The sequence below is a fragment of the Aspergillus viridinutans genome (assembly GCF_018404265.1).
Source record: "Aspergillus viridinutans IFM 47045 DNA, scaffold_9, whole genome shotgun sequence".
NCBI lineage: Eukaryota > Fungi > Ascomycota > Eurotiomycetes > Eurotiales > Aspergillaceae > Aspergillus > Aspergillus viridinutans.
Genome location: NW_025091225.1, coordinates 217,127 through 241,161, shown reverse-complemented (window position 1 = coordinate 241,161; position 24,035 = coordinate 217,127). Strand labels below are relative to the sequence as shown.

Genomic DNA, 24,035 nt, shown 5'->3' with positions numbered 1-24,035 from the left:
CAAAGTGACAAGATGGAGTCAGATATTCAACTGCGTCTACGCTCAGAAGAACAATCCCTAAGCTCTATTCAGGATCATGACCACGAACATAATCAACAGCTCCCTCCGATGGACGGCGGGAAAGACGCTTGGCTTTTCCTAGCAGCATGTTTCATGATAGAGGCCCTTATATGGGGTAAGCTCCTACTCCTACACAATCGATCACTCCTAGCAGACCTAATTCAGGTTCAGGCTTCTCCTTCGCCTTTGGTATCTTCCAGGACTACTACAGCACCCATGAGCCGTTCCAAGGGTCCAGCAATATCGCCATCATCGGGACATGCGCAATGGTACGTTATTCCCACCAACGTACAACAAAAGACCAGCCGCTAATCACCGCTCCAGGGCGTCAACTACCTCCTTGCCCCCGTTAGCTTTGGCATCCTTCTTGCTTTCCCGCGGTTACGCATCTGGGCCGCTCCCGCGGATTTTGTGACCATGTCACTGGCCCTGGCGCTCAGCTCGTTCTCCACGACCACAACGGAGTTGATCATCTCCCAGGGTGTATTCTACGGACTCGGAGCGAGTGTCGCGTACACGCCGACCATCATCTTCATGGATGAGTGGTTTGCAAGACGGAAGGGGCTGGCTTTTGGGATTATGTGGGTGAGTTTCGTCTCCTGTAGCCTACACTGTGGTCCTTTGTGCTGAAAATGGACAGGCAGGAACAGGTCTCGCGGGAGTCGTGCTTCCAGTTGTACTACAATGGCTCTTGAATACGTACGGCTACCGGGTCGCCCTGCGCGCCTGGGCCGTGATCCTGTTCGTGCTTGCGGCGCCTCTGCTCTACTTTGTGAAACCGCGAGTGCCTATCTCGGCGTCGTCCAGCATGCGCGCGTTCAACCTCTCTTTCGTTCTTGATCGGACGTTTTTGATCTACCAAGCGGGAAATATCATTGAGGCGCTGGGATATTTCCTTCCCACGATCTATCTCCCGACGTATGCGCGCTCACTGGGCGCGAATAACCTCACCGCATCGCTGACGGTCATCCTGCTGAACCTTGCTTCGGTCTTTGGGTGTGTCATCATGGGCTCCCTGGTTGACCGCTGCCATGCAACGACGTGTATACTCATCTCGACTGTTGGAACAGTGTTGGCGACGTTCCTACTGTGGGGCTTCGCGGTTAGTTTGGCGCCATTGTTCGTTTTCTGTGTGGCCTATGGCGTTTTTGCGGGCTCATTCACGTCGACGTGGCCTGCTATTCTGGGAGAGGTGCGGAGGAAGAATGCCTATGCTGATCCGGGCATTGTGTTTGGGTTCTTGTGTTCCGGACGGGGGATCGGGAATGTGGTTAGTGGGCCGTTAAGTGAGGCATTGATGGCGGGGGAGAAGTGGACGGCGGGGTATGGGTACGGCAGTGGATATGGAGGACTGATTGTGTTTACGGGTGTGACAGCTCTTTTGGGCGGGTTGAGCGTGTTGGCGAGGCCGTTAAAGTTGTTGTAGAATTGTGACTATCACCATGTCAACATCCAATGGCCCGAGATCGGAAGAGCTGCGGGGTTGCATGGCTCACGGCTATACTCTTAGCCACCACCACAAACATATCTTCAACACCTCAGTCAGCTTTGTCAAGCACCAATTGATTAAGGAATTAATGAACACACCTGCAAAATGTCCAGAATCAAATTCGCCGTCCTCGATGACTACCAAAACCTCGCCACTAGGCACTTCGCCCACCTCACCTCCCGTGTGGACATCTCCTACTTCCCCAACACCCTCGACCCGCGCGATCCAGCGCAACAACAGAAGCTGATCGACCGCCTACGCCCCTTTGACGCCATTCTCGCCATGAGAGAAAGGACGCCCTTTTCGAAGGAAAGCATCGCCGCCCTCCCCAACCTCAAACTCCTCCTGACAACCGGCAACCGCAATCTATCCCTCGATCTCCCCGCCCTCACCGCGCGCGGGATCCCCGTCGCCGGGACCGTCGGCCGACCCCCAGGCGTCAACTCCACCGTACAACACACCTGGGCGCTGATCCTCGCTCTGGCGCGGCACGTCGCGCGCGACGACGCAGCCGTCAAGGCAGGAAAATGGCAGGGTTCGCTGGGGCTCAATCTATCCGGCAAGACGCTCGCGCTGCTGGGACTCGGCAAGCTGGGCGCGCAGGTCGGGCGGATCGCGGTCCTCGCGTTCGGGATGAAGGTCATCGCGTGGTCGGCGAATCTGACGCAGGATAAGGCCGACGAGCAGGCGACCGCGCAGGGGTTGCCGGCGGGGAGCTTCGAGGCGGTGCCGGAGAAGGGGGAGTTCCTGCGGCGGGCGGACGTGCTCAGCGTGCATTATGTGCTGTCTGAGCGGAGTCGGGGGATCGTCGGGGCGGAGGAGCTGGCTGCGCTGCGGCCGGAGGCCATGATCGTAAACACGTCGCGGGGTCCGCTGATTGATGAGCGGGCACTGCTGGAGACGCTGAACGCGGGTCGGATCCGGGGTGCGGCGCTCGACGTGTTTGATCCGGAGCCGCTACCTGTTGACAGTCCGTGGCGGACGACGGCTTGGGGAGTTGATGGGCGCAGCGAGGTGCTGTTGACGCCGCATATGGGATATGGGGAGGAGGAGCTGATCAATGGGTGGTATAAGGAGGCGGCTGCGAATTTGGAGCGGTGGTTGGATGGCAAGGAGCTGCAAGTCAGACTGAATTGATCATATGAAATAATGTACATAGTGGTATCATGCATCGTTGGGCTGCATGACATGTGGGATATCCATACTCCGTAGATTGCTAACTGCCTATCCTGATGGAGTAAATCACCTGGTATGAAAGTCAATTTGAAACCTGCTAGAGTCGAATTGCATGTGGATGCTCACCGGATGGACCAATTCGTCCTTTCAGATGCCAATCAGACTGTCAGGCTATGCAGAACCTTAATCGAGCCTAATATAGCTGTGGGCAATTGTGTTTTGTAGATGTAGACAGTTGTACCTCGGCATAATAAATAATACTGACCACCGCAAACAGCTCAGTCGGACCCACAGAACCATGTTCCATCTTTCCGCTGCACAGCATTCCTCGGTAGAAGGGAGACATAGACCTATTCGAGTTAGCTAGTGCTTATATTAATGATATTAATGAAGCAAGTAAACAAATGATGCAAACTACGCCATCAGCGACAGGAACAGCGGCAGGAATCGGGCCACCCCACATTCACATTCATCTCTCGTATAAGTAGGCGGGGTACCTCACTTCCGGTTCAGGATTATTTCTGTATACCACTTGACTCCCTTAATAATTGATTCTCTACTTCTTCAATTGACATCCCCAATATCTCATCTGACAATCTCTACAAAAATTGATCCAATTGAACTTCTATATCAACCACAATGGCCCCGATCGCTGTCCAGGAATCCAACCTCACCACCACGACGACAACAACAACAACCCCCCAAGCAACCCATCCTGGCTTGATTCAAGTCAACCGCTCCCCGAAAGCCTTTGGCAGCAGCGCCTCGTCGCTGGTCTCGCTCCCGGCAGGCGCCGTGTTTGCCAAAATCACCACCGCCACGCCCTCCAAGAAGGCCTACACATCCGTCCAGACCGGCGGGGACAGCCACATCGAGTTGAACTCCGACCTGGTGTTTTGCAACCACTCATGCGACCCGAGTTTGAACTTTGATATGCACAAGATGGAGGTGCGGGTTGTGGACGAGCGGCCGTTGAAGGTCGGGGATGCGTTGACGTTCTTCTATCCCAGTTCCGAGTGGGAGATGGACCAGGCGTTCAACTGTAACTGCGGCAGTGAGAAGTGCAAAGGGTGGATCTCTGGGGCGAAGACGATGGGGAGAGAGGAGCTGGAGGGGTACTGGTTGAATCCGCATATCGAGGAGATGTTGAGGGAGAGGGACGGTCAGCTGTGATGATGTGTTTGTAGAATAGAGTAGACTTGATAGACGTTCGGGGTATATATACATTGGGATATTGGTGTACTTAGTACTGCACAGGTCTATGATACGGCTTTGCTCTTGATTGCATTCATCTTCTGATGCAACTCATCGATATGGTCCTTCAGTGATCGAATATCTTCTTCGACAGACGCCTCAGACTGATTCAGCTCCTCGTGGAGACCCTGAGGGCTAAGCCTGGGTATGGAATAGCTGGGTTTCGACGCAGGGAAAACACTATATAATTAGCGCCAGGGATGGAGATTTCTATATACCAGACAACATCCTCATTGTACATATCACATCGACACTCCATTATGCCTGCTGAGCCTTGATCCAAATATCTCTCCCCGCGACTACTGTACTCACCACCATCGCCATGCCCACCACCACCTCACTCACCTGAATCCATCCCAAAAATACCCCAGGAATCAACAGATCACAGCCATCAACCACAATCCGCTTCATTAGGGGACCAGAGCCTCCAACCTTCCTCTCCTTGCTACTCCCGCCCTTCTTCTCATCCTGCTCCTTCTTACCTGCAGAAGCAGAAGTAGAACCAGAATCAAACAGTAGACCCCACAAGGCCCCAACGATCGATAACGCCAACGCGTAGAACCAGAATTTGTAGGCCTCAACGAGAACGGGCTTATTCCAGTACACGGGGTAGACGTTCATCGCGTGTAGCTGTCTCATTAGTCCATCACCGTCGATAAACGAGTAAGACGGAGAAAACTCACGATAGTACAATCCTCCAACACAAAATACAGCCCTAAACACGTCCACCGGCCGAGTTCAAGCAGCGTTGCCGGTAACCTGTCAGCTGCAGAACTGCTACTGCTACTGCCTAGCAGCGCATACACCCGCTCGAAACAATCGAGAAAGTTAAAGAAGCGGAAGAAGCGGCGGGCTAGAGTTAGACGGAGACAGACGCATAAGTACAGATTGGTGCATTGTCTATGATGGAGATACAGGGACTAACTCAGCGCTAGTTGCGACTTGGCGGTTGACCAGGTCGTGACTGTTTCATTGTCGATGCTGGTTTCGATGACGATTGTTGCGAGGGCCTGGATGAGTCGGAGGGTTTTTTCGAGGCCTGCTCCTGTGCGTGTGAAGTTGGAGAATTGTTTGATTGGGGAGGGGGTTGAAGGGGTGGGAGGATGAGGGGCTTTCACTGCCATTGTGATGTTGTTGGCCAGTGTGATAGGATTCAACTGATCAAGATTGAGGGAAATGTTTACAACTTTATGTTGAAGCGTAAGATTTGGCTTTCTGAGCTTATCGGTCCATCTCAGACCGACAATTGTTTTCATGGCGCATCGGCATCTCCACCCCTGAATGCCGACTTGGCGCTCAGTCCACCATCTCAACTACATAACTGCATCCAATATGAAAATGGTAGAAGAACATAAGCACGCGTTTTAGTAAAGTTGGATTCGCGCTTCAGAATAACTATGTCAAATGATCATCTACACATCTTTGGCCAGACAATCGCAGTCAAGCATCTGTACATCACATCAGCAATCTACCGCCCCTTTCCACCAGAAATATCCTGTCCCAGCCGGTACCCTCCAACCTTCTCCCACTCCACCTTCTGCCGGGTAATGGGCAATTGTCTCCGCAGGTTCTTGAACGCGCCCTCCGCCATCTGCACGAACGCACGGTTGAGCTCCTCCTGGTAGTCTCGCTCCGCAGCCGCAATGCGGGAGATGATGCTCTCAGCAGAGATCGACGGAATGGAGATTTTGATGGGCTTGTTCGTGTTGAGAGCCACATTGCCATCCTCATAGTAATGCACGTCCACAAGGATCTTGCCGCTCACGGTGGTCGACTCGGTCACGGGGACTTGATAGATGGAGCGGAAGCGACCGTTCCTACAGCGCGTTCCTCGTTAGCCCATGGACTTTTTGTATTGGTTCGCACACCGACCAGAAGTTGTTTGGCGAGTAGCGATTTGCAACAAGTAGGATCGCGACAGCCGTGTCGTCGTCAGTAGGGTAGACGCCGTAGGAGCAGTTCGGGTAGTGTTCCGCAGCATGTTTAGCGAGCGATTTGAGGAGAGATTTGCTGCACTGGTCAGACCATAATAGAACCTCCAGAGGAACATGGCAACCTACATCAAATCCGCATTTTGCGATTCCAGGACATAGGATTGCGCACCAGACGCTTGCTTTGATCCAATCAGCCTCCACACGCCCCTCATTCCACCAGCAAACCTACCTGTGTTACATGATCCACCTCGAACGACGTCTGACTCTCAACATCAAAGTATCGGTTTCCTTCTAACTTGTTGAATTCACTGACGATGACCTGAGACCGATCACCTTGTTAGAATACGGCCACTTGAGGGTTGTACGCAACGTCGACCCACCTCCTGACTAGCTCCGGGCAGCTTCACGGTTGCCAATTGCTTCTCATTGTACCGTTCGAACGCAGGCGCAAGAGATGGAATAATATCCGGATCGTCCGAGGTAAGTGCCTTGATATCTGTCGTGGACGAAGTGATTCAGTAAGACGATCTGATCGGGATTGAATGCTGCTGGCCTAGGGGATTGCGGGGGAAGTCCTGCGGATAGTGGGCTATGGGAGGTAATACCAGCGACGACATCAGGGAGCTAGAAGTGCCTGATTAGTTTTGCATGCTCGATGAGGGAAACGATCACGTAGGTGTTGAATAGGTGGAATTGGATGCCTACCTCGCCTGGCGGGGCACCCTCGATGAACGAGGATGCGAGGTCAACTGTGGAACCCATCACGGCAATTTCGACTTGAGAATTTGGTGACTCTAGATCTGTGTCTAATATATTTGATTCAGACAAAAATGAACACGAAAGATTCAAGGGGGTACAGCAGCAAGAAGATGTAAACAAGGATAGCGCTGACGACAGCTCAATTGCTTGTCAGCGGAGACGGAGCTCTAGCGCGATAAGCGGCTATCTTGCACGTGGCCTGGAAAAGAGACAGCGGCCATCGTGGACTACAACTGCATCATTGCGAATGCTCTGGGAACCACATCATTTCAATTGACAGGACACTAGGGTAGAATCATATTCAAGCTAAGTACCAGGTTAACGCTAATATTGGTACAAATCCTCTCAACGCCGGGTAAAGGAGTGTCTGCGCCATTTGAAGTACAAAATGCACCACGCTGAAGAGCCAACAAGAAGGTTCAACTAGAGATTATATGGTATATACGAGTCCAGCTCGTGGTTGCAAGAGTCATGAGAATTTACCAGCCCGGATCCAGGCAGAACATTTATTCAATGCTCATATTCATGAAACCATCACTGGCTTCAGTCATACCCTGTAGACCAACGCGCTTTAGAGGCCCAGAGTGCGAGGTATTGGCCGTATTTCTCGTAGGATGCTCTCCGTTCGGTCGATCTGGGAATAGCGAGCCTAAATTAGACTTGGGAGGGGGACCCCAGATGTTGTGACCTGTATCCTTGACCGCGGGCGAATTCGGCATAACAGGACTACTCTGGACACTCATGCTCGGAGACACGGCTCTCCGTTTGAAAAGATTGGGATCAAAGTCATCGTCCCGGCGTCGTTTCCGATTGATCTCGCTCATGGCAGGAAAATTTGCGTGTGGCGTTGAGCTTGTCGATCCCGGTCGATCGTACGGTTTAGCGAATTCGGCTGTGCTAGACCCTAAAGTTGTCGACGGCGTGATATCCATGGCAATATCATCCTCAGACATGGCTGACGGCCCCAATGAACGCATAGAGGGCGGTGGTGTGCGGTAGCGCTCATCAAACGTATTCCAGAACTCTGCCCCCGCAGAGTTACGATGAGCTTCATCACTGAACTTGGGCTCATCCAGGGTAAATGGACCAGGCTTCGTAGATCCCTCTTCCGCGCTCACCCCTGGCACGGAAGGGGTGAGGGACGACAAGGCGTCCAGGCTTGGGGACGTATGCGGAACATCAGGTTCGCTCTCACGGACCTGCCGTATGACCTCCGCCTCACGCTTTGCTTCGCTGTCAATAGGAGCAGACTCCTCCATAAGGGCAGCTCGGATGCGCGCAAATGTCTTTGTTTTAGGCTGGAGATATGGTTAGCTTTGATCATTGCCTCGAGCACTACACTCACGAGTAAGCTTCCACGTCGAGTCACAGCACGCCGAATCACACCCAAAGGCCCGCTGTCTGAAGCGGAACCACCAGCCGAGCTGTGCCCGTGGCGACTCTCCCCCTCATCACTCAGATCGGACAAGCGCAAATCGCGAGTCCCAAGGCTGAGACTCTCGCGACGGGACCCGAGGCCTTGTTTCGATCCGAAATAACCACCGTTAGGATTCTCAATGCTTTTCATCACCGGCGGAGAGAGAGGACCCGGACTCTGCTTCGAGCTATTTCCACTGGCACTGCTGGAGCTGTGTCTGCTACGCCCTTTGCGAAATCGAGCCCGCTGAAAGCTCAGCAGGCTAGCTGCTGCCTGTGAATACCCACCCATCCAATCATTTCCCGGACTAGGGACGTTTCCCGCAGCAAACGGGCTTGGCCCGCCGACCATCTTGTTCGCCTGGGGGGTGCTGGCTATCATGATATCATCCCGATCGCCTATCATCGGTTCATCATCCTCCTCGCTACTGCTTGTATCTGACTCCATCATGTTCACGCTGGACACAGAACTTGAGATCGCGGTTCGGTCGGCCGGGCCCGATGTCGAAAATGGACCCATAGAGGTTGACCCTGGCGAGCCACGCCGTTGCGGGATCGTGACACCTCGGCCGCCGACCGTTGGCGACGAATCAGGAGAAGACTCCGCAATGATCGAGTGGTGTAGATTCGTGCATGCTCGTGAAAAGTCGAGTCCTCGTGAGCGTCGAGGGAGTACCGAGCCCGGGGAGCCGTAGATGTGCGACGGGTCGAGCTTGGGGGAGAGCGGGGCGCGATTTGGTACGGATGAGGACCCTGCTAGCTTCGAAGGTAGGTCCAAAGACAGATTCGAGTAGTGCATGGACGACCGCCGTGGGGTCTCGGGAGTGGAGGTAATGGAGTTGTCATCTTTGCTGGAGGGGCGCGTGTCTCCCGAGACAGACGGCGAGGCGGAGACGGGTTTTGGCGCGTCGGACAGCGAACGAGACTTATGGGAAGGACGCAGTGGCGTTCCGAGGCGACTCGCCCTGTCTCGTGCAGAATCAGTGTCGTTGCTGGATTCACTCTGCTCCTTGCTCTGGGACAACTGCTCGCTCAGTCTGCTCGCAAACGGCGGCACGGGGAGACTGTGCGACAGAGTCAAAGGAGGGGTGGACGACGTCAAATTAGACATTGAGATAGATTCGAATAGGCGTCGAGATCACGCTCGAAGCTCAGATTCGAAGAAACATCATGAAGGTTGAAGTGCTGATAGTAGGTGGTCAGGGAATCGGTCTTATGTTTGTTCGGCTGTGTGGTGTCGTTGCTAGAGTACTGCGCGGTGAGAGGGAGATAGGTCCTGCTATCTTCAAAATCAGTGTAATATCAATTGTGAAGGTCGAGAAGAACGCAATTCGAAGTGCCCGAAGAGAGGAGACGTTGAGGTGATTGTCTCTAAGCGCTGGGCCCTCTTTTCGTCTGGCTGGTCGCGCTGACGTTCCTTGACTGCTCTGGCGAATCACGCGAACTCGTGCCCCGCTTGCGGATCGGCTGCAATTGTTAGCTGAGTTAACACTCTCCAGGCACTAGGATACGAATGCAATTAAAAAGGGTTCAAGCAAGGCATTTTCAGCCAATTGACATGAAGCTCTCATCTCATCGCCTCCATTGTGGGATCGGAATCGATTTGTCCCAGAATATTGATTGTAGAGCAATACTACCCAGAAAGCTATTTGTGAATACCCATATGATGACCCTAGATTACAGAGAAAAGGAAAAGCCAAAAGAAAAGGGGAAAAGAAAGAAAGCAATCAATAGCCGACACGTGTCTCATTGCATCATATCCAGACATAATTCACGCCAGACTCATGGCTGTACTGACTGGGGCAACATACCACTCCCAATCATTGTAGCTCGTGTGATCATTTGCTACTTCCACAGGCGAGCCTTTCAGCATGTCACTATCCCGAGCTTGCCAGACCTTGACAATGACAGCCCTTGTGCGAGCGACATTCGAAACGCTCGATTCAGCCATCGCTGCCAGTGCTCGTAGAACTAGCGACCGTCCATATACCACAGTCTTAGTCATAGGATCAGACCATAGTTCGTCGCGAACTGGGTCCAATTCCACCGCAGCCACAAAGACAGGCCATGTCATGCTCACCAGGGATCGAGAATCGAGTAATTCCGAGACCAGTCGCAGAATGCGTTTCACGTAACCAATGACCAAAGGGGTGGATGGTGAGGAGCCGTACAATGCACAATGAAGATAGAGCACCGCAGCCAATCGTTTGAGCTCCGCAGCTGACTTGAGCATTTCGTCTTCGTCGTCATCGATTTCTTGTACAAGAGTCTCCAGTCTACGCCCCAGAGACGCTGCGCGAAGGGCAAACGCAGCCCGAGCGGAATCGGACGTAAGCTGCCGTCTCGTCCGGCTAAGCTCCGTGATGGATGACAAGATTGACACAAGTTCCGGGCTGCATCCCATCCACAAGTCGATTTTCTGCTCGCTCTCTTCCCAGTAATCTGTCCCGAAAAGGACCTCCTCACCGCATGCAGTCCGGCCCATAACATCCTGGAAAGCGAAGAAGAGCTCAGCAAAGCCAGAGACAGGATCTTGAGATTTCCGAGACCTTGCCAGTGCCCCCTGTTCTTGTCTCCTGGCGCGTATCAACTCCTTTGCGCCTTTCAAGTGTATCGTCCACCGCTGGTCACAATTGTCCACAATCTCGTATAGACAGAGCATCATCATAATAACCAAGACTTCAGGGTCACCCGAACATATCAACGACCCCTCGGTAGCGAGTCTGTGGCGGAGACCTCGCAAAGCTTCAGACTTCAAACGAAGGCCGACAACGCTGTAAGCCGGATCGAAGCGCGACCAATGGCATGCTCCCAGCGCTTGAATAGCTTTGAACAGGGTCGGCGACGCAGACAAGCAGAACGGGAGAATGACGGAGGCAAAAGGTGAGGCAAGTTTCGAACTGGCCGTCGTCCGGGGACACACTTGCTGCAGATAATAATCAAACAAGTGCGTCTGGCTCGACTCTGGAATATTCGGAAACAGCGACAGCGAAGCTGGGGGGCTCGACGCATCTCGCGCAATCCAGCCGTCGTCAGCAACAACCACCGACAAAGGCGATCCGACACCCCCAGACACCAACTCCCTGTCCTTCGCACGGACCAGAATACCATTCAACTCATCACAGGCAACATTCACCTGGCGGGGGTTCTCAAAGGTCGAAACACCACTGTTCAGAAACCCCCAGCTTTCAACAGCAGGATACTCGCACCACTCGTTCTCCTCAACAGACAACGACGCCGACGCCGTCCCTCGAGACTCCGTGCCAGCGGAGCGGGACTTACTCCAAACACCCGCTCGACCAAACGCCAGGCCCCGGCTCAAAAACTCCGACTCCCATTTAAGCACCAGCTCCGTGGAGCACACGAGACCCTTGTCCCGGCATCGGGTGCAAACCGGTTTCTGCGTGTCGCAGCGGACGCGACTCGCGCGGCACTCCTTGCAACCGCTGCGGGTTCGGGTCTTGACCGGACCCACACGGTCTGCAGCCTTTTTACGTGGCATCCGAATTCCGGCGTGATTGATGGGGACCCTTTACATGGCCAGTTTCATGCTGCAGGGACCATTGGTGCGTTTGAAATGAGATGAAGAGGAGTTTGCGGACTTTTCTCGAACCCCAGTGGCAAATTAAATCTCAAGTCTTTTGATCGGATACGAGGTGGTTTGAGCACCGAATAGACTTTGTCAAGGCGGTACGAGTATATACAGTCCGGCAATTCCCTCAAAAGTCCAGTTAGAGCTTAGAGTAGATGGATGATGGATGAAGGATGATGGAGCTTATTGAACATCGCAATCGGAGTCATTATTTCTGGATCGATATGGAAGAATCCGCTTCGACAGGGGATCCGCCAATGAGAGCACGGGATTATCACCCCGCGGCAATTGAGTATGCCTCAGGCATATACATATATTTACAACAGTGGCTGGTTTCAGCGTACATCGCAGACCTCAAGATAGAGCGTAAATTATTGACATGCATCATCATGCTCATGACCAAGTCCTCTCGCCAAATGTCTCATTCAGACCCAATTCTTTCCAGGGTGTTCCCTTTGCGTCAACTGTCCCGCTGTTGACGGTATTTCCCCACCAACTCAAGCTGACTCCGGGAAAGATCAGCGCGAAGAATATCAGGATTGCGGCAACAGCGACACCAGAGTCGAGCGCAGCGGATAGCACGTAGTTGTACTTGGCCCACCAGTGCGGCCTGCGGCCTTTGATCACCTGCCGGCTATTAGTACTTCATGATTTGCATCCATATCCAGAGAGCTGGAAGCTCACCTTATTGAAGATGAAACTGACTGCGAAAGCAGTTGTATAGTTGATGCCGGTCTAGCTCATATCGGTCAGTTAACAAGGACCGTATTTAGGAGACAGATCCATACCGCTGGTGGTAGATTTCCAGTGCCTGCAAAGAAGATCGGCCAGTGAATTGCATCGATGAAGCGTGACTTTGGGAATCTCTTCCGAATAAAGTACGTAATGATAGGAAGCGATGCTCCAATCCAAAACATGTGCAAAAGTCCAGAGTACCTCTGGCCGATGTTATACAGTCTCGTGGGCCCAATCGCTGATTAAACCCGTCAGTCTGTGGATGCATAAAAGAGATCGGCGAAGACGTACCACCCCAGAAAATTGCGCTGTTGTAATTGACTCGGCCTTGCGGGCAGGTAAAGTTGTCAGCCTGATCGCTTGAGCATACATCTTTCACGTTGCCAAGCATCCATATCAGAACACCATCTGGGAGAGAATGTCAACAGCAAGCGTAGAGAAATACTCGTGTCCGAAACTCACTCTGGGTTAGAGTTCCAAGTATACAGGCGACAAGCTGGGCAACAAACAACGTCCGACACGGGATCTTCATGTACAATCCGAGCTGTAGGCGATAGATTAGCAGAGTATTTCAGACGTGAGCGTCATGGGGACAAACCTTCATATCTGCACCATAGTACATTGCTTGACTCAATCCGGTGTATGCATAGAACTAAGAATCATAAGCGAGCGCTAGCAATGAGGAGTGTTGTGTTCGTATTTTACCTTAAAGATAAGAAGCACAAGGGGCTTTCCTTTCAGGGTATAACCCGAGATAATCTCTCCCAGCACGGTCAAAACATTACTGTTCAGATTGGCAACGGCGTACACGGTTCCCACGGGAATCACATAGATTGCCGCAAGGGCAAGAGTAATAAAGAGACCCCAGAATGGAAGCCCTGTGTGCCAGACATACTGAGTCATGATTGCTACCGCCACTACGATGATCTGTCGGGTGTCAGCTTCTCCCGGGAAGATTGCTATAACGCTTGAACTTACAGTCAGGATTCCGAACCACCACCAGGGAACATCGGGGTAGCGGGAAAGCAGTCTTGCGTGGATATCCTTTTTGTTTTCGCCCTTGAATGTGCTAAGGATATCCTTGCTATGGTACAGCAAGACGTGGGTGATCAGACAGCTGAGGACAGCAAAACCGAGTCCATAGCCCAAGGCAAAGGTCACAGGCAGAAAGATCGGACTGTACTCGCGATACTTGGCCTCGTCAATGGCGCCGTTCGCATCGAGAATTCGGCTCGAATTGTAGACATTGCCAGTATTGTCGTACGCATCAGATCCTGTCAAAGGGAGGTATGCAGTGAACCATGTGTTGGTGTAGTAGAGAATTGGGGCAATCACTGCATACACGCAGAACCAGCCGGCGAACACGTTTGCCTGTGCCCAGAACGGCATGACCAAGGGTGAGGTATTGTAAGCAATTTGACTCCAGTCAAAGGTGGTGGGAAGATATCCCAGTCCGGTCGTCATCCCGAACAGATTGTTCAGTACTTTGTTATCTGCAAAGTGACTTGTTAGAGGACATTGAGCTCTTTGGGAGAAACTGAGGACATACTCGGGGCGGCCCAGCAAATGAAAGCGAATGTGCTCAGTCCGGTAAAAATGTAGCCCGGAAGCCAATACCAGCAGAAGCTCCCAATGAAGACATACAAGAAAAAGCGATAACGAGAGATCCTCCATCCGTCAGCGATCGGGTTCGCACCGCTATGAAGTGTCTGAAACAGTGCAGCATTGGCTAAAGTCGAAGGCCAGATCTGGAGGTTGTCAGTCTCGTTCTCCTCTTGTGGTGAGTACTCTCCATACCATCTGCGGAGGCTCAATAATATATCGGTATGACAGACCAGCCAGGCCAAGGCCAAACAGCTGCATAGACAGCGCGAGCAAGATCTGGTAACCAACTGGGGTTGGCATATTGAGGAAGACTTTTTGTGCTTGAATGATAGCACTCGCCTACTCTTTGTCAGATCCGCTCTCTTTGCTCCAAGCTCGGTTATCACTCACCCATGACTGGTTGAAACTGAGATTCGACATAATGGTGATCACAGCATGCTCTTTGATGTTGAAATGGTGATCAGGATTGATGACCAGATCCCACCGATTGAAGAGACGGATCTTCATAATCGGCAGTGCCTTTGCGAAAAAGCACCCTACAGGGTAGCTGACCAGCTGCGCCACGAGGGACGTGATGGTCACACTCGGATAACGCATCGAGAAGAATTGGTTGACCCCCGTACCGATCTGCAAAGATGCCTCAGTCAGCAGGGACAGCATAAATCGATAGCTGATGAAGAACTGTGCTTACCAAGGTGAATACAACCCCCAGGAACCACATTCGGAATGTGTTGATAGGTAGCGTAGGATCATCGGTGTTGGGCACATTGGCTCGGACTTCCAAATAGGGCGAGTTATCCGAATCGATCGTATACTTGACCGTACTGCTTTCTCCGATGGCAATTTCCATGGCCTCTTCAGCCGTTATTGGCTTTTTTGAGACGCCATCATCGCGCAATGATGGGTCCTCAGGGCAAACTTCCACATCGGCACCCTGTGACTGAATTGGAGCCATGGCAGCTGGGTCCAACAGCGATATCGCAAGATAGTATACTTTGCGAAAGCACAATGGTGAGTGAGAGAGAAAAGGATGAAATTACTCGATGAGAATGGTTGGCCTAAATGGTGGCCATTCTGTACATCTTTATACCATGGCCCATCTCGTCAATTTTTCCCGATAGTTATCAGTCAAGATACTATATCGCGGGCGAATTGAGGGGAACCCCAACCTCGATGGAGAAAAAGATAGAAAAACTGGTACACGGAAGGTCCTACCCCAGAACTAGTTGAAGCGTTGATCCCGTCGGCATGAACCGTAGTGTGGGGAAAAGAAGCGACAGACGCCAGAAGTTCCGAGATTGTTGGTGATTGATTAGGTGCGACCAAAACCGGGTTCGACGCCACCGAACCATTCACGAGGAATCAGAAAGTCAGGTAAGGTCCAAGCGAGAGACCAAGACGCCATTTGCCGGGATGTTGGCCAAGATTATCAGCCGGCGCATCCTAAACACTTGGTAGGCTTGTCTAGGCCCTAGCATGCTTAGGTTGTCTTCACAAGTGTTGACGACCATAGATAGGGTTTCAATGGACTGATGGGAACAGTCCGAAATGAGAGCCATATTGTTATCTCTATTTGGATGTTGTATCAGACAGTCCTATCAGTCCATCATCCTTGTCAATCAATTCCAACCACAATCAATATGTGATGGAGGACCTGGTGGAGCAAGATACCATCCTCGGCCGTAATCCGAGGCCAAAACAACGGATAAGCGAATAGTAGTAATAACCATAGCCAACTTCGGGTTCAATTGATTCAGGCTAAAGACAGCTGGATCTTTTACTTAATTGCACTGGGGAGTTAATCCGAGTTATCAAGTCAGAGTGGAGTCTTTTTGGAGTCACCCGGACACTGCACGCGGGGAATTCCACGTACTCAGTGTGATTGGGTAAAGCATTATTGTGTGGTTCCAGACGGTCAGAGCCAGACAACTTAAGACACGCGATAAAGAGTGATATTATCTATAAGACAGCAGATACTTCGCGTGGACCTTCCTGCATGTAGTTCGAATACTCGCAACAGATCAACTGTTCAATGATCATTGCAGGATCTTCCTTTCGGGCGTATAAAGCTGGCCGTCATGGTGTCTGACACCCTCATTCTGCGACTGGATTGAATCAACACAACAGCCGTTTCTTTGACTTTCATAGTGTGATTGATTTCCGCAATAATCTCGTTTTCATACTCGCCAGGACAACGTCATGGCGGTGACCAAGTCATCTTCCCTTTTGATCGTGGGTGCAGGCACCTGGGGCACATCGACCGCTCTCCATCTGGCACGCAGAGGATACACAAATGTGACGGTTCTAGATCCCTACCCTGTTCCCTCGGCCATCTCGGCTGGGAACGACGTGAACAAAATTATCTCCTCAGGTCAATACAGCAACAACAAGGACGAGGTTGAGATTAACGAGATTCTGGCTGAAGAGGCGTTCAATGGCTGGAAAAACGACCCCCTGTTTAAACCATACTATCACGATACTGGACTGCTCATGTCCGCCTGCTCCCAGGAAGGCTTGGAACGCCTTGGAGTCCGTGTCAGGCCCGGTGAGGACCCCAACCTTGTGGAACTGACTCGACCGGAGCAATTCCGCAAATTGGCACCTGAGGGTGTTCTGCAGGGAAATTTCCCCGGCTGGAAGGGCTACTTTGCACGTTCAGGAGCTGGTTGGGCTCATGCTCGCAATGCGCTCGTGGCTGCTGCAAGGGATGCTCAAAAAATGGGCGTGAAATTCGTGACTGGCACTCCTCAGGGCAAAGTAGTCACTCTAATATTTGAGAATAATGATGTCAAAGGTGCCGTTACAGCAGACGGCAAGATCTGGCGTGCAGAGCGCACATTCCTCTGCGCCGGTGCCAGCGCCGGTCAGTTCCTTGATTTCAAGAATCAGCTTCGACCAACGGCATGGACGCTGGTTCATATCACTCTGAAGCCTGAAGAGCGGGCTCTTTACAAGAACATCCCGGTTATTTTCAACATCGAGAGGGGGTTCTTCTTTGAGCCAGACGAGGAGCGTGGTGAAATCAAAATCTGCGACGAACATCCGGGATATACGAATATGGTGCAGTCTGCCGATGGAACGATGATGAGCATCCCTTTTGAAAAGACCCAGATTCCTAAAGAAGCTGAAACGAGGGTTAGAGCTCTGCTTAAAGAGACAATGCCGCAGCTTGCAGACCGCCCATTTAGTTTCGCCAGGATTTGCTGGTGCGCCGACACTGCCAACCGCGAGTTCTTGATCGATCGTCATCCTCAATACCATTCGCTTGTTCTGGGCTGCGGCGCTTCCGGCAGAGGTAAGGCTTTGACCTCAAGAGATGTTAAACGCGGCAAGAGCTGACAGACTAATTTTTTTAAGGATTTAAATACCTGCCTTCAATCGGCAATCTTATCGTCGATGCTATGGAAGGCAAGATTCCTCAAAAGATCCACGATTTGATCAAATGGAACCCGGATATTGCTGCCAATCGCAACTGGAAGGATACTCTAGGGAGATTCGGAGGCCCCAACAGAGTAATGGATTTCCACGACGTCAAGGAGTGGACAAATGTACAATATAGAGATATTTCCAAGCTATAAGTGAGGTAGCAAATCTATGCCAAAAGTTCCTACCGCTTTGCTACATATATGCAAGTAGTCATTGTACATGTGCACATACCGCCAGGGTATGCATGTGCTTGCGAGCAAACAATTGTTAAGGAAAGGTGGGTGGTCGATATTTCATTTTTATGCAGGAGTATCTGAGGAAGAATGATGCAGCCGATCGTGATGAGAAGGCAGATCCTCCAGCTGATATGTTTGAGTTTCCCAGCCGCGTGAGTCTAGCCCTCGTTCTTGGATCTGTTGTTCCTCATCGCCTGGCAATTTAGAAAATCCGTTTGGACCGACGATTTCATAAGCCTCGTGCGGGGCGTCGCAGGCGACAGACCGCAACGGGGGGTAGTAGCGTCGGTAGGAGAAATGTGCGATAATCAGGCCAAGGATTGACCCGCAGGTCACATCATAGACATCGTGCCGATAGTCCTCAAGGCGCGAGATTGCAATCATCAGCGCGCACAACATCGGTATTAAAGCCAGAATGCAGCGCCAGAGATCAGCTCTAGGGCGGAATACATGCATTTGTCCTGAGAAGAACCTACATCGAGTACGAGTTAGCATCGGTAGCTTGGTAACAATCTTGCGACCGAAACTGACATTGACAGGTATCCTAGCCCGCTGAAAGAAAAGCTGCTGTGACCACTGGGGAAACTTCTCCATCCCTCCTGGAGTATGTGGTTGTTCGACTGTGTACAAACCGTCCAGGCCACCAAGGTGTTGGCCGGAGTGCCTTTCTTGGGCATACACCGCGAGATAAGATCGGGTCGGGGTCTTCCAACCGCATTTTTGATGATGTCCGTAATCAGGGATGTCAACATAAGCGCGACAAGCAGCCCGAGAATAGTCACTTGAACCTGGTATGGTTTGGGGCGGAAAATGGCCGCCCAGCAAAGCAGGATCAAAAGTGGGACGACTCCGGCATAGATAATCGACCATACTGGCAATGCATGAGCATACGACAAATCAGTGATAGACTCCGAGCATGCTCACCCACGGGGACTCTTTCTACAATGGCAAATGGATACTGTATAGATCTATTATCGAGAGAAAACATGCGATGGAATGGCTCAACGAAGAGTTGGATCTACGGACGATGAAAGCCGTTAGTAACGCAACCGTATCTCGATCTCAGATGCAGCAAGGAAATACCATAACCCATATCCCTGCTAAGCATGCTAAAGCGATGTAGTCCACTGCTGGATATGAACGTTGGCAAAAGCGAGCCACAGCGTCTGGCAATATAGTCGGCTTCGGCCCAGTACCCATGCCATTGCGACGCATCTCTGCGGTGTTCGGTCGAGTATATTACTCATAAGATAAAAGCTCCCCGCGCATGTCAAATTGCGCATTGAGGAAGGAGAAATAACGGGGAGGTAGTGATAAGTGATAACTTCAAGAAAGCGCCAGTTGGTTGTTCAAAGCACACGAGCAATCTGGCGGTGCTGTCGTCAGTGCTTAAGCACGGGCCACTGCCACCTCGGTCGAATCTCCGCATCCTCTTCAATGACCACAACCCAGCTTTCTGGCCCCGCAAGTTGCTGAGGTTGATTTCAACACGCATCAGGAGTTTCAAGCCTTGCCTTTATTTATTTTAAAAAGTTCATTTGGCGTCAGGCCGTCCTCATGGCTGAAACTGGACAACCAAGACCGCTCACGGCTTTCGCTCCGCCGCCTCCTCTCTGGAAACACTTCACACCGGACAACCTCAAAAGACTAGAGGAGATCAAAAGAGAGGCCTCGAAGGGAGAAGACGGCAAACCGCGAAAGAAGAAGTGGACTCCTGCTGAATTGCGCGCTCTCCATCTTCCACCAGAGCTCCGTTTCCTTGTGCCCCCGGAGATACCGAAGTCGGGACACTACAGCGTCTTTGGAGAATTACAGAGTGTAGGTCCACACATAGAAAGCGCTCAATTGATTCGTTACTTACCATGGGTTTCAGCTATCTACGACCCTGCCGTCTTTGCAGGAGCAGGGTATTGAACAGCTCTATCCCTCAACTCCAACCGAGACGGACCCCGACAAGCTGTCGCAACCATCTCGACCGTTCAACCATGCATACTATCTTTTGAAAATCAGCAAGTCCCTATTATTAAACTTCCTTGAATTTGTCGGTATCCTCTCGATAGCTCCGGAGCAATTCCAATCAAAGGTAGAGGACCTGCGAAACCTCTTTATCAACGCCCACCACCTTCTCAACCTCTATCGACCGCACCAAGCGCGAGAGTCCCTGATTATGATGATGGAGGAACAGCTCAATCGGAGTCGAGAAGAGATACAACAAATGGATAAGATGCACGCCGAGATCAACGGCTTCCTGGAGCAGCTGAAAGCTCAGGGAATCGACGTAGATTCTGCGTCTAAGCCAGTCGAAAATGATAGGACAAAGGGCACTACTAGCGATCAGGATGCCAACAGCTCTCGACTTGTCTGGGACATTCTGGACGGAAGGGATTGAGGCCGACAGTCGCTCCAATATCTTCCTTGTTCGGCATAAAGCACGTGAAATGGCCCAGAGAACGGCTACACGGCCTTCTCCAACTCGCTTTTAAAGTTCAGTTCTCTGGTGTTCTACACTACTGCCCTAGCGCGTGCTTGACGCTCGGGAGAAAACCGTCAACTCTCATAAACGCGCGATTGTAGCGCTGCAATTGCCAATTGAGCGCCAATGCAGACAGTTTCGGCCACCCCATGCTGCAACTCGAGACCAGCCTTGGGAAACGGTATCTCAGTGCGAATACCCCCAGAGTGTAGGCGCAGCTGTCTTCAGGAAATCACTTCATCCGGTTGTCACGTGACGCACCACTTTCTCGAACTTTAAAATCTTCCCGCGGAATTTCACCAGACATTTCCACCTTTTTAAACCATTGCAACTTTGGTCAGCATTGGATGATCGCAGTTTTATTTTATGGAGGTAGAACTGTTGGTCCAGTAATGCCAATTGCTCAAAAGTCGCTTAAGCAACTACTCATGATAAGAATTCGGTAAGCCTCTCTCTTTTCATTTCTTCATGGTCTCAAATGATGAATATGCCAATCTCTTTGTTTCAACCCCATATGAAAGTACAAAGTACTTCTTGATTCCGTCTGTGCATTATAATCTGAAATGATGCTTACGAAAGCTCGCTGTCTATACCACTCAATTTCACTGCTCGACATTGTTGATCAGTTGCTAATGTTGCTTGGTTTAGGTTTCCTGACTTTAGATCTTCAATTAGCAATGAGCGAGCGAATACAATACAAACATCGATATCTTTCCAATCAGTCGCCTTCCATATTGAGAACTACATCCTGCGGATTGTATCTGACTGCGCTGCATATGTCCAGTCTATCTCTTTCCGTTCAAAACCACGTAGCTCCAACCATGTCCATTGTGAGCCGAGTAGAATCATTGTAAACCGTCCGCTCAACCATAATCTATCAAGTCCTTGTAGGCCAGCACAAGTAGGATCTATCACAAGATCTATTCAACCAAGATACGACGGAGTTACGAGCCCTGCCCAGCGCGCTCCTTCCACGCTTTCTCAACAGCGCACGTGGCGAAGGTGTAAAGTTCCGTCACAAAATCTGCAACCATCTTCACGTGGACAACCTCGTCTATGGATATCAATTGGCGCAGGAAGACTCGTTCCATGATGGACGTTGCTGTCCGAAGCAACGCCAGATCCTTGGTGGCTTGGGGGTCCGAGGGATTCTGCAGGATGTTGCAGAAGATTGCAATCAGAGCCGACATTGGGTAGAAGATGAGGGTCCTTGGTCGAGTTAGCCCGGATACACATGGATCTATGAAAACACAGACAATGTGGGACGACTCACCAGAAAACGCCATCGACGAGAACATGCTCAGCCGACTCCAGGTAGAGCAATGTGGAGCGGCTCGCTTCGACAGAGAGAGCCAGGCTCGAACTTACTCCTTCGATCATTCCGCCCTGTCCCTGGACCCATGATTTGCACCGACTGCTGGCTTGGTGGATTATTGTCATGCAGAGGTGGTAGTTCAGCCGCAGCATGACGGAATGCATGCTGACATTTGGATCTGGGGTCTCGTGGGAGAAAGACAGGGTAGGTCTCCATTCCGGCGGGACGGACATCCTCCACCTTTCTAGCTCGTCGTCCAGTTCGCGGATCTCCTTCAGCAGCTCTGCATCTGTCTTCTGGAGCCCCCGGAACGAATATAGAGCGCTATAGGCTCGAGATTTGATGATGCTGAGGCGTAAATCGACTGGGAACATCGGATGTTCCGGCAGTTCTCGGGAATGGTGGTGAATGCCCAAGCTGCTGTACAGTTGCTCTACATAACCAGGGGGGAGCGTCAAGTCGCAGTTTTCGTCGGAGAGAACCTGTGGTTGTCCCGTGCGGAGCGCCACGTCCTTCTCGATTGTATAGCAAAGCCAGAATAGATTCCTGAGGTGCCTTTTCTTCCTGCACTCGAGTTGCTCGGCAGGGGATGCGGAGAATGAGTTCAAGGGGCCGGGGTAAGTATGGCCTCCTAACATATATACTATCCGTGCCGCAACAGAAACATAATAGTTTGCTGTACACAGATTTCCAGTCACTAGTTCGAAGAGCGCCTGTACATCCGTCAGTTCTGTCGGAGGACGATACAATACTCCGTAGAGCCACGCAGCTTGCACGGCGACCCGCGGGATCCAGGCCCAGCATGACGACTCACCATGATGATAAGTGCCTGGAGACCCTCTAAGCTTGCATCCTCCCGGAGAACCTGCGGGATGAGACATTGAGCCTTGAGGGCAAGTCCCTCGCTGTCTATCGGCGGGAGGCCAAGTGGTCGATCCTTGTATTCCGGAACCTGGAGAATAGAACTAAAGGCAAGGAATGATAGAATACAGGCCCTGACGTCTGCTCGACTGGCGCTTAGACTTGAGTGCGAGTACGCGGCTTTGATGGTGTCAGGAAATAGGATAGGATCCACAATCGGAAACACTCGTTGCATCAGAGTCGTGCGGAAGAGGGCTAAATGTACTTCAACCGCATGTCGCTCGGGAAGTTCAAACATGCTCTGAGGCAGCATGTTCGTCAAATGCCGGTTTGAGCTTAATGCTCGCTGTTTCTCCCATGGTGGGCGGGAATAACTGTTGAGTTGATCCTCCGAAATCTGTCGTCCTGTGCGTGCTTGAATCCATTGCCGGCCCTCAGGAAGCAGGAACGGGATCCTTGTCATCGAATTGATGACGCCTAGCTCCCGGCCGGCGAAATGAAACGTTACGGACGAGGAGGACACCTGAGGCTGGCTTGGAGGTGAGGGATGTCGTGAAAAGTCAAGGTCCGAGCTGCCACTTCCCGGTGACAGACTGGCAACTGTCAGGGGTAAGTTACAATATGATATATCGACATGTAGAAGGGGTGCACACAAGATTCTTTCAGTAGATTCTCCGACAGAAGCTTCTCTATCCTGCTTATTCGCTCCGCCAAACGGGAGCCTTTCTGTTGCCTGGAGCAATATTCAGCTATAGAAGCTCAGCCAGACATTAAAAATTCCCTCTACATACGCTGGTTCACTGTTCTCTTTTCGCTTCCTCCGAATCACCCGATCAAAGGTGCAAGGAATATCATGGTGACTGCACCAATTACATTGTGGTACAGCAGCATCACATTTGATCTACATCACCGTCAGTCAATACTCAGCGGAGACGGTTCGGCTTTTTCCGAAGGGAGTAATACCTTCCTCTTGTAACATGAATCGCATGCCCTCGCAGTCCGCCTCCGAGAGGACGGGGCTCCACGATTCTCCTCCTCAGACCCCACACCTGGCATGATAGGAGGATTCATCTGAGATGAGCCTCAGGGCTCTATGGGCGCACGTTAGAGCCAATTTTCTTCAGAATTTAAACATAAAAGCCAAGTCCCGCGCGAGCCGTCGGCGTCGTTTGGTGATCGAACTATTAGAATAGCGGATGAGATAAAGATAGAAAAGTCCGAATCCCGCTGACAAAGAGTCGGGCCGGAATAGAGTATCACCGCTTTAACTCCCATTTTGTTGATGATGTCGTTTGTTTACTTTATATCAACTACGAGTACTCATACTAGATGCTAATGAAATAAAAGCAATGATCCTGTATCTAAGGGTGACTGAGTGTAAAGAAGGGGGAATGGCAAAATCGGTTGTTATCAGGTCATGACCTGACTGGTTTCTCAATGACCACACCAGAAATGACCAGGAGGACGGAATATATCTTAACCAACCGACTGTTGCAGTACCGGATCATATCATTGAACAATCATCCATAAAGAGCTAAATAAAGCAGGATTATATAGGACGATAAGAAGGTGTTATGAAAACCCATGGACTTCTCTGACAACAACCATGGTCCCGATATCGAACCAGAGAACTCAACAGGTACCTTCAAACCACCCTCAAACCAGGATATCATAGAGAATCAAAACGCGCTTCTCCGTAAGTTG

At 51.3% G+C, this 24,035-nt stretch overlaps 12 protein-coding genes across 12 annotated transcripts; 5 read left to right on the top strand and 7 right to left on the bottom strand.

Annotated features, from left to right (window-relative positions):
- Positions 1 to 12: 12 nt before the first annotated feature.
- Aspvir_009713 (putative MFS monocarboxylate transporter) lies at positions 13 to 1,486 on the top strand (the record flags this gene model as incomplete). Its single annotated transcript, XM_043272851.1, has 4 exons — positions 13 to 175; positions 232 to 329; positions 385 to 645; positions 701 to 1,486. The coding sequence occupies 4 exons, from the start codon at positions 13 to 15 to the stop codon at positions 1,484 to 1,486; spliced, it is 1,308 nt and encodes a 435-aa protein (XP_043128786.1).
- Positions 1,487 to 1,654: 168 nt separating this feature from the next.
- Positions 1,655 to 2,686, top strand: Aspvir_009712 (D-2-hydroxyacid dehydrogenase family protein; the record flags this gene model as incomplete). Its single annotated transcript, XM_043272850.1, has 1 exon — positions 1,655 to 2,686. The coding sequence occupies one exon, from the start codon at positions 1,655 to 1,657 to the stop codon at positions 2,684 to 2,686; it is 1,032 nt and encodes a 343-aa protein (XP_043128785.1).
- Positions 2,687 to 3,364: 678 nt separating this feature from the next.
- Aspvir_009711 (uncharacterized protein) lies at positions 3,365 to 3,898 on the top strand (the record flags this gene model as incomplete). The annotated part of the gene is made up of 1 exon (XM_043272849.1): positions 3,365 to 3,898. One exon carries the CDS (start codon positions 3,365 to 3,367, stop codon positions 3,896 to 3,898), a length of 534 nt encoding a protein of 177 aa, XP_043128784.1.
- An 86-nt stretch (positions 3,899 to 3,984) lies between these two features.
- Positions 3,985 to 5,103, bottom strand: Aspvir_009710 (PEX11 domain protein; the record flags this gene model as incomplete). The annotated part of the gene is made up of 4 exons (XM_043272848.1): positions 3,985 to 4,107; positions 4,292 to 4,609; positions 4,663 to 4,832; positions 4,905 to 5,103. The coding sequence occupies 4 exons, from the start codon at positions 5,101 to 5,103 to the stop codon at positions 3,985 to 3,987; spliced, it is 810 nt and encodes a 269-aa protein (XP_043128783.1).
- Positions 5,104 to 5,447: 344 nt separating this feature from the next.
- On the bottom strand, positions 5,448 to 6,675 carry Aspvir_009709 (F-actin-capping protein subunit alpha; the record flags this gene model as incomplete). The annotated part of the gene is made up of 6 exons (XM_043272847.1): positions 5,448 to 5,796; positions 5,852 to 5,989; positions 6,040 to 6,092; positions 6,143 to 6,232; positions 6,294 to 6,401; positions 6,619 to 6,675. The coding sequence occupies 6 exons, from the start codon at positions 6,673 to 6,675 to the stop codon at positions 5,448 to 5,450; spliced, it is 795 nt and encodes a 264-aa protein (XP_043128782.1).
- A 503-nt stretch (positions 6,676 to 7,178) lies between these two features.
- Positions 7,179 to 9,199, bottom strand: Aspvir_009708 (uncharacterized protein; the record flags this gene model as incomplete). Its single annotated transcript, XM_043272846.1, has 2 exons — positions 7,179 to 7,970; positions 8,018 to 9,199. The coding sequence occupies 2 exons, from the start codon at positions 9,197 to 9,199 to the stop codon at positions 7,179 to 7,181; spliced, it is 1,974 nt and encodes a 657-aa protein (XP_043128781.1).
- Positions 9,200 to 9,859: 660 nt separating this feature from the next.
- Aspvir_009707 (Zn(II)2Cys6 transcription factor) lies at positions 9,860 to 11,590 on the bottom strand (the record flags this gene model as incomplete). Its single annotated transcript, XM_043272845.1, has 1 exon — positions 9,860 to 11,590. The coding sequence occupies one exon, from the start codon at positions 11,588 to 11,590 to the stop codon at positions 9,860 to 9,862; it is 1,731 nt and encodes a 576-aa protein (XP_043128780.1).
- A 483-nt stretch (positions 11,591 to 12,073) lies between these two features.
- On the bottom strand, positions 12,074 to 14,975 carry optE (small oligopeptide transporter, OPT family; the record flags this gene model as incomplete). Its single annotated transcript, XM_043272844.1, has 12 exons — positions 12,074 to 12,307; positions 12,365 to 12,415; positions 12,469 to 12,653; positions 12,707 to 12,823; positions 12,878 to 12,959; positions 13,014 to 13,067; positions 13,121 to 13,342; positions 13,394 to 13,908; positions 13,965 to 14,163; positions 14,213 to 14,359; positions 14,411 to 14,647; positions 14,712 to 14,975. The coding sequence occupies 12 exons, from the start codon at positions 14,973 to 14,975 to the stop codon at positions 12,074 to 12,076; spliced, it is 2,307 nt and encodes a 768-aa protein (XP_043128779.1).
- Positions 14,976 to 16,219: 1,244 nt separating this feature from the next.
- On the top strand, positions 16,220 to 17,598 carry Aspvir_009705 (NAD(P)/FAD-dependent oxidoreductase; the record flags this gene model as incomplete). The annotated part of the gene is made up of 2 exons (XM_043272843.1): positions 16,220 to 17,315; positions 17,378 to 17,598. The coding sequence occupies 2 exons, from the start codon at positions 16,220 to 16,222 to the stop codon at positions 17,596 to 17,598; spliced, it is 1,317 nt and encodes a 438-aa protein (XP_043128778.1).
- A 147-nt stretch (positions 17,599 to 17,745) lies between these two features.
- On the bottom strand, positions 17,746 to 18,897 carry Aspvir_009704 (phosphatase PAP2 family protein; the record flags this gene model as incomplete). Its single annotated transcript, XM_043272842.1, has 4 exons — positions 17,746 to 18,154; positions 18,214 to 18,553; positions 18,607 to 18,700; positions 18,766 to 18,897. 4 exons carry the CDS (start codon positions 18,895 to 18,897, stop codon positions 17,746 to 17,748), a joined length of 975 nt encoding a protein of 324 aa, XP_043128777.1.
- A 342-nt stretch (positions 18,898 to 19,239) lies between these two features.
- Positions 19,240 to 20,071, top strand: med7 (mediator complex subunit MED7; the record flags this gene model as incomplete). Its single annotated transcript, XM_043272841.1, has 2 exons — positions 19,240 to 19,500; positions 19,556 to 20,071. 2 exons carry the CDS (start codon positions 19,240 to 19,242, stop codon positions 20,069 to 20,071), a joined length of 777 nt encoding a protein of 258 aa, XP_043128776.1.
- Positions 20,072 to 21,099: 1,028 nt separating this feature from the next.
- Aspvir_009702 (putative C6 transcription factor) lies at positions 21,100 to 23,387 on the bottom strand (the record flags this gene model as incomplete). Its single annotated transcript, XM_043272840.1, has 6 exons — positions 21,100 to 21,364; positions 21,429 to 22,183; positions 22,285 to 22,931; positions 22,985 to 23,064; positions 23,123 to 23,232; positions 23,295 to 23,387. 6 exons carry the CDS (start codon positions 23,385 to 23,387, stop codon positions 21,100 to 21,102), a joined length of 1,950 nt encoding a protein of 649 aa, XP_043128775.1.
- Between the last annotated feature and the right edge of the window lie 648 nt (positions 23,388 to 24,035).